Source organism: Neolamprologus brichardi, chromosome 13 (assembly GCF_056152115.1).
Source record: "Neolamprologus brichardi isolate AB-2024 chromosome 13, ASM5615211v1, whole genome shotgun sequence".
Classification (NCBI taxonomy): domain Eukaryota; kingdom Metazoa; phylum Chordata; class Actinopteri; order Cichliformes; family Cichlidae; genus Neolamprologus; species Neolamprologus brichardi.
The window spans coordinates 21,724,555-21,732,878 of record NC_142116.1 but is presented as its reverse complement, the minus strand read 5'-3'; the positions used below and the strand labels follow the sequence as shown (position 1 = coordinate 21,732,878).

The 8,324-nt window shown below is 42.6% G+C and overlaps 1 protein-coding gene across 1 annotated transcript; it reads left to right on the top strand.

Moving 5' to 3' along the window:
* The first annotated feature begins 1,046 nt into the window (after positions 1–1,046).
* Positions 1,047–7,983, top strand: btbd3b (BTB domain containing 3b). The gene is made up of 4 exons (XM_006806936.2): positions 1,047–2,026; positions 2,921–3,011; positions 4,594–4,712; positions 5,380–7,983. Exons 1-4 carry the CDS (start codon positions 1,716–1,718, stop codon positions 6,410–6,412), a joined length of 1,554 nt encoding a protein of 517 aa, XP_006806999.1. The 5' UTR covers positions 1,047–1,715; the 3' UTR covers positions 6,413–7,983.
* Positions 7,984–8,324: the final 341 nt, after the last annotated feature.

The following is an 8,324-nucleotide window of genomic DNA, read 5'->3' as shown; positions in this document are numbered from 1 at the left end:
GAAAGACATTCGGAAAGCCTGGAGAACTATTGCTCAAAACCACTTAAATATAAGAAAGTCTGGCTCCTTGGAAGCAAAACATAAAGAAATGATGGTTGGCTTAAGACTTTTGCATAGTACTGAATGTCAGCGAAATATTTGAAAGCACCGCCGCCAAGCGGCTAAATCCTCCCTTCAGTTTGAACAGAATCCCCACTGTGCTCAGGTCTAACTAGAGAAAAAGAGCAGAGGGAAAAATATGCATCATGTTGTACACTGTGTAGAGAGTGCGTTACATTCAGAGATTCATGTACTCTCCTGAAGAGATGACCTAACAAGGAAGCCTAAGTGCAAGCACATATTTGCCTTTTGAGTACTTCAAAACAAAAAAGGCTCTAAGAAAAGATCTTTGTTATTACTAAAAAGCAAAGGAAAAAAGCTATTAATTAAAACTGAAATATTTAATGCTTTGGGGATATTTACATTGCAACATGTTACAAGATCAAATTCTACAAACAAAAATATCCCGAGTATAACTAGGTTTTTTGGCATGAATGGGCATGCTGTAAATCTTTTACTGATTGAAGTTTACTAAAGTTTTGCAGAGGTAAGAAGTCTCATCAAAGCAGCCCAGGTGAAAAATGAAGTTCAAATTCAACTGTTTGTGTAAATGTACGGAAACCTCATTTAAATAACGAGTGATTGTCAGACCACTCAAGAATTAGACAAATCCTGCCCTTAAAAAGCCCCTGTAAGTTTACATTGTCCTTTTGCATTATAACATAGTCTCCATTTACTGGACTCAATGCTGCTGCTTCATGTAAAGGAACCACAGACAGTAAAGCCGGAGATAAATATATCATTCTTATGGGGCATGGCTGTCCCTTTAATTGAGTTTAATTGACATTCACTATTGCATATTCAAGTATGTGCTGCTATAGGCTGCATTAGCCAATCATGAATGCTGTGTGTTGCCATTGGCTGAGCTCCGGAGAGAGCCATGTACTGTGCTGAGAGAGGGTGGGGAGTGGTGGTGGTAGTGGGGGGGTCTCCTCCGCCTCCTCTTCCTCCTCCTCTCTCTCTGCACTCTCTCATTCAACCTCTGTAGTCAGCAGAATGAGAGGCTGAGCAGAGCGGAGCAACACGGCATCCACGGCTACAGCATCCTGCAGAGGACTCTAGCTCCATGGAGGAGAGGAAGGGGAAAGAGGCCGTGTTGGAGAAAAACGAGTAGATCCACACATGAAAAGAGAGCAGAGAGGGGAGGGAAAGCACAGAAGGAGTAAGAGCGCGAAATGAAAGGAACTGATTAAACAGCGTTGCTTGAGGACCACTGCAGCTATACTAAATCTGGAGCTGTCAGGCCAACCCTCAGCAAGCAGTGAGTGAGAGAGGCGAGGGAGCAGAGGAGAGAAAAAGAAGTGATTTAGAGAGCTGATCTCATCACTCTGGACTAACAGGGATGGGACCCACAAGAGCCTCTCCGTCAGCAGATCAAACTTCACACAGGAAAAGTGCCTTTCAATCACCAGTGTGAACCTGCCTCTTTAGAGGAGAGAAGGGAGTTATTCTGTTAGTTCCCTAAAGGTCATACAAACCTCGCACAGGATCTCTGACTGCTGCGCTGCTGAGTGCAGCTCAAGTCTCCGCTGTCCTCGCTCCCCCATCGCACCTGCCTGCTCCCGGTGAATGTTTTCTCTGCATGCACACTCACTGCTCGGCAGTTGAACACACTCATGGTCGATGCCAAGGGAAGGAACATGAAATGTCTGACTTTCTTCTTAATGCTTCCTGAGTCAGTGAAAAGCAAGTCAAGTAAAAGCTCCAAGAAAGGGAATGCGAGTGGCAGCTCCAAGCTGCCCCCAGTCTGTTATGAGATAATCACACTTAGGAGCAAGAAAAAGAAGAAGATGGCAGCGGATATTTTCCCCACCAAAAAGCCGGCATCCACCACCACAGTGCAACAGTACCAGCAGCAGAACCTCAACAACAACAACACAATTCAGAACTGTAACTGGCAGGGACTCTACTCCACTATAAGAGAGAGGTAAGGAAAATCTGCAAGTTTTATTAACATTTAGATCAAAAAGAGGAATTGGATGATTAAATTTGAGAATGTCCCATAAAGTTTATGTACGTATGTAAATGTACAACAAAACACTTCATCTACTAAAGTAGTAGGCGTGACGGGTGGTGCCTGTGTTTGTGAGTGCATGTAGGTTTGAGCAGGGGTGGGTGATATCTCTGCCCTGCCCTCCATCTGACTGGGGAACTCTGTTTACACCCTTTTTGCCTCCTGCAGACTTTGCCGCTCTGACACAACAGAGGGCGGACAGTCACAGCGAGTGCGTTTTTTTAATGCACAACAGGCAGAGGGCCGATCTGTACTAAAAGCAAAATATTTACCTTGGCCTATCAGTAAAGGATCCCAGCAGTCCAGCGCAAAATGTGTGTTTTCTGACCCGGCTTTGTTGTCTCTCCAGAACATCATGGTGCTGTTTACCCACCCCTGTGACATGTTCTACTGCTCAATAATATATGAACGCAGCTTTATTGTTGGTCCCATTCTTTCACGGTGGGGATTTTCCACTGACTTCATCGTCTTCTCCCTCTGTCTTTATGTGGAAAGAATGAATAAAAGAACATAAGGATAAAAATGATGAGCTTTCATTGCTCTGTGCGAGACTTAAATTTTAATTTAAGCACCTGGCACACTTTGCACACTCATAAAACTTGTGTTTAGAGTGTTTAGAATAACAGGAAAGATCAGAGTAAATGTGATGTATGATATTTGGTTTAATTTCTGCTAAAAGCTACAATCCCTATTTGGTAAAAGGTTAAATTAAACAGAAAGAAAATCCTTAATGTGCCTTAAAAACACCTAATTTTCTGTTTGTACTCTCCTCCCGCTCCCTCCTTTTTTTTTTCTTTCCCTTTGTAGAAATTCTGTGATGTTCAACAATGAGCTGATGGCAGATGTTCACTTTGTTGTGGGTCAGCCTGGAAGGACCCAGCGACTTCCGGGACACAGAGTAAGAATTTTAGCATCAAGTGAAGTTGCACTAAAAGGCTGGAAAATGAACAAACAAGCAGCCACGCAGGCTGGCCCATTGTTGCTCATATCATATACAAGCTTGAAAAAAAACCCCATCTTTCCTCTTTGCCAGCCATAATGAAACTCATTCCTTTTGTGCTCCACCCTCACTTCCGCACCATGTGTCTTTTCGAGACAGTCCTCAATTATTTATGTAAATGAGGCTGAAGGATGGAGGCACAGAGTGAGCGAAGGAGGAAGGGCTATCCTCTTCAGCGGTCGTTTCGCGCAGGATGGAGCGTCTTTGTCTCCGCTTTAGCTCAGCTTTTCATGAAAATGCTCTGCAAATACTCAACTTTTAATCAAACACCCCCAACAACACACCGTAACAGTGATTAGACGCAGAGTGAGGCACGTCCATGTGTGCGCCTCGCACCCTGCACAAACTTTTGTACTCATTTAACTGATTATCCTTTAGGTTTGACACGACAATGCAATTTCTAGTGTAAATACAGCCGAGTGGGGCCCAGTTCATCCAGTCCATGGCCGTCATCTTGACTGTTTAGTCCACCCTCTGACCTCATGACTTTTTTATGATTAGCACATAAATCATTTAAAAGTCATTTCTGCTGTTTGATTGTGATTAGAACAGTCGCATGAATTTGTAAGCACACAAATTTCCACATCAACAGGCTCCGAATGGCTCTGCACGGGTCATTTTTAATATTCTTTACATGGGACCAAAATGTGTAATCCATGAATGGTAGCTGCAATGCACTTTGTACACTAGAAACAGTCATTTATGTCGATATCTTTAAAAAAATAAAGGGCCGCAAGGTGAGAATAATATTATTCCAATATGCAGCGTATGGATTCTTGTCTCTAAACGCACATCAAAGAGCATGTCTTTCAGCTGACCTTGCTTAATGAAAATAAGCATGAATTTCAGAGTATGACAACAGCCACAAAAACAACAGCATTGTTTCCAAAAACCTTTCGATTTGCAAGGTTTATTTTCGACTAGTGCGCATGCAGTTCACTTTGGAGAAATTCTGTGTTCTTTATACCACCCACATATCCACCTACACACACTTGTGCCGCACACACACACACGTATGCACAACACAGGCATGAACGCAGAGACCTTAAACTCAGGTTTAATAACAGAATTCATAGCATTGTCTAATAAACTATTAGTCGCACAGTCATATTGAGTTGCATGTGATTTCATCATACATTCAGATGACTCATTAGTTTCAGAAATTGAACTTTTGCTGCACTCGGTTCAGTAGTGTCACAAGCAAATACAAGTCTTCTTCATTAGAAAATTGCATCCGTGCCCTGAGGGGACACAGTAATTGTCTAAGCAGCGCTGAGAAAATCAACAGGTGCGATTTTGCCAACGCACAAAGAGATTTGTGTTTTTACGTGAATGCACTGAGATTCCCCACTTCAAATAATCTTCCTCCATTTTCCAGATGTTAGTACATGTCACATGAATTACACTGAAGTCACAGATAAACTGTTTTCATTTTGGTTTTTCCCATCCGTCACTCTGTTTTCTTTTCTTCTTTCAACAGTATGTGTTGGCCGTGGGCAGCTCGGTGTTTCATGCCATGTTTTACGGTGAACTTGCTGAGAACAAGGATGAAATCCACATACCAGATGTGGAACCGGCAGCATTTCTGGCAATGCTGAAGTAAGGATTCTCTAAATTCTTCCTTCGACTGGGCCCGTTGACCTCGTAGTGCTTTAGTTGAACAAGTGGTCTATGGGTAAAAAAAGAATAATTTGATAAGACTGATCTGTATCTATTTCTCTGGCAAATCTCAGATAAAACTGTTAAGTAAGCCTTGACAGATAAATGAGATGAAGTGTTCTTTATATATCTCAGGGACAGAATCTATATCTGTCTGTTGTACTTGTTCATTTCATTATACTTTCAAATTTTCCTGTTGAATCCCAGGATATTTTTCTACCTCCTCGTTGCCTTCCTTTCATCACTTTTATTTCTGAGTTTTGTTTCTCTGTCCTTGCAGGCAAACTGTGATAGGTGGTAGACACAGACGTAGGAGGAATACTATTATGTTGGCCAGTTTGATAAGTTTGCGCAGCGATTTTTTTATCTGGCAAGAATCTCGTTTCGTTCCTCTCTTACATATTTTTGAACAGATACAGGAATATTTTCCTTACAGCACTTCAATGTCAATCACTTTCAATCATAAGAAACTAAAAATAAATCACAAATGTATTATTGTTTGAATCATGTCATCTAAGTTAACGATCATAGAAAACACATTTACACCGTGCCGTTTTCTTGTCATTTCTCCGGTGTTTGCTGAGAAATTCCTATTTTATGTCAACAGGTACATTTACTGTGATGAAATTGACCTGAGTGCTGACACAGTGTTGGCCACTCTTTACGCTGCCAAGAAGTACATTGTCCCTCACCTGGCACGTGCCTGTGTCAACTTCCTGGAGACCAGTCTCAGTGCCAAGAACGCCTGCGTGTTGCTCTCTCAGAGCTGCCTGTTCGAGGAGCCAGAGCTGACGCAGCGCTGCTGGGAGGTGATTGATGCCCAGGCCGAGCTGGCGTTACGCTCAGAGGGCTTCTGCGACATTGATGCCCAAACCCTGGAGAGTATCCTACAGCGGGAAACACTCAACGCTAAAGAGATAGTAGTATTTGAGGCTGCACTTAGCTGGGCAGAGGCCGAATGCCAGAGACAAGAGCTCACCTCGTCGACTGACAACAAGCGTAAGGTTTTGGGCAAGGCCATGTACCTGATACGTATCCCTACGATGGCTCTGGATGATTTCGCCAATGGAGCAGCCCAGTCGGGCGTGCTGACGCTTAATGAGACCAATGACATCTTCCTGTGGTATACAGCTGCCAAGAAGCCAGAGCTGCAGTTTGTCAGTCAGCCTAGGAAGGGCCTCACCCCCCAGCGTTGCCACAGATTCCAGTCCTGTGCCTACCGAAGCAATCAGTGGCGCTATCGGGGCCGCTGTGACAGTATACAGTTTGCAGTGGATAAAAGAGTTTTCATTGCTGGGTTTGGACTGTATGGATCTAGCTGTGGCTCAGCAGAGTACAGCGCCAAGATTGAGCTGAAACGTCAAGGAGTACTGCTTGGACAAAACCTCAGCAAATACTTCTCTGACGGTTCCAGCAACACTTTCCCGGTGTGGTTTGAGTATCCGGTCCAGATCGAGCCAGATACCTTCTACACCGCCAGCGTGGTTCTCGACGGGAATGAGTTGAGCTACTTTGGACAGGAAGGAATGACAGAAGTACAGTGCGGGAAAGTAACATTTCAATTCCAGTGCTCGTCAGACAGCACTAACGGCACTGGGGTGCAAGGAGGGCAGATCCCAGAACTTATCTTCTATGCTTGACGAGACCTGGTTAACCTTCTAGCTGATTCTCAGTGCACTTTTGAAAATGGAAATGTATCACTTTGTGCATAGTGTCACCTTCTGTTATTTATTTTTGTCACTATTGTGCAGAAAAAAAAATCAGATCTCAGACCTGGGTCTTATGTGTTTTGGAATTTAGTAAGTGGTCCACTTGAGTAGGACCATATATTGTATATGTTTCAAGATGTGGATTTACACAAATACACCAATGAACTGGTCTTAGCCTCCCAAAAAACAACAAAAAAGCAGACATCTTGCACTAAATGTGCCTGTAGATAGTAATATATTGTAAATTCTGAAATGTGTATATAATTCCACAACTGTGGCCAGTGCTGCCCACAAAGAAATCATATATAATGAATACGCTACAGTATGTTTATTATTTCTATGCTTGCATAGAAGGCACATATAGAGCAGCAATACTTCACATTCTACATTGTATGATGAACATTTCATGTCACGACATCATCGGCATCACAAAGGAAGTGAAAGCGGCTGTGTGAAATTCAAAACCAACACCAAATTTCAAGTCACGATTCCATCAAACAAACAACAACAACAACAAAAAAAACGCACTACTGATTCCTGTTGTATGTACGAACCATTTGAGAAGTTTCAATCTGACTCTTGATTGATTCTTTGACTGTAGTAACAGGGCACTTAATGAGGGCTTAAGGGGTCTTAGATTAGGGAGCACTAGATATAAGCCACACAACCCCTCTGTAGCATGTTGCTCTACACCTACACCCACTCCACTGAGGTTCCATTATCTTTACAGTTAAAATTAGGACTTCTGGCTACTCACTACTACATGGTAGACCAAGGGATTTCTTTGATTTTCTATCTAAACCTGTCTGCACTGGAGTACTTACAGCATGGGCAAAGCGGCTCCATTTCATCTGATGTGTACTACTAATTGTTCTGGCGCCTTGGTTTTGTTTACAGTGAAAGAGATCAACATTGATTCTGTGTTAGAAGCCGTTTATGGACTTTTACTTCCCTTAAAAACCCTGCGCACTCTGAACTGCTGAGCACTCCCTCCCAATGTGATCGTACAGTATCAGTATTTGCAGAAGCATACTGTACATGCTACAGAATTGCACTGATGTTGGTTTGTAAATGAATTTGTTTTGTTTTACTCCAGCGAGGGAGTTGGTTTTGATTTTATTTTCTTATTTGCTGTGCTACTGAATATTCGCCTGCTGGTGACAGTGGACGGGTAAACTGGTGTTCATGTCCTGTGTTTACGTGCTACAGTGCTGGGAGACCGACGAATGTGTATGGTTGTTGATGATGGAAATAAACAAAAAGAAGTGGTGCGTGCTAGCTGTGTAGCCCATCTGTAAAAAGTGATAAAGCTACGTACTTTGCCTGAAATTAGGAGGGGCGACAGATGATGCCCATCGGCACTGCAGTGATTTACAATGCCAAGAAGAACTCTGTTGATTGATGATGCCTGTCTTCATCCAACTTTTACATCCTGTCTGTCAAACTCTAACTCCGTCTCCCGATTAAACACGCAATATTACACCTCACAGCTTAGCCAATATTGTATGCCATCTTGCCTGCCATTATAAAGAATGGCTCCTTAAGGCATCACATCTCATGATTCAAAAGACAGAAAACAAATCGAAAAACAATCTCAAAGCACCAAAGTTTTTCATTCACAGCTTGGCTGCTTGACCCAGAGTTGATCTTGAAGCATCTGTCTCCTGAGATGAACCCAAAAATTTAATAGATGATAAAACAATAAAGTAAAGGCAGATTTTTAATTCTCTGATTGCCTGATACGCTATAAAACTCCCAAACAAGAGTCATTGGTTGAATAGATATAAGCAAATCTTTGTGAGCTGTGTGTTCAAAATTATAACCCCTCCTGGGAACTCAGGGC

Excerpts from the sequence above, each read along its gene's own strand:
- btbd3b (XM_006806936.2), top strand. The coding sequence starts at position 1,716 with ATGGTCGATGCCAAGGGAAGGAACATGAAATGTCTGACTTTCTTCTTA. Across the intron at positions 3,012-4,593 it reads AGCGACTTCCGGGACACAGA|TATGTGTTGGCCGTGGGCAG; the intron begins GTAAGAATTTTA and ends TTCTTTCAACAG. Across the intron at positions 4,713-5,379 it reads GCATTTCTGGCAATGCTGAA|GTACATTTACTGTGATGAAA; the intron begins GTAAGGATTCTC and ends TTATGTCAACAG.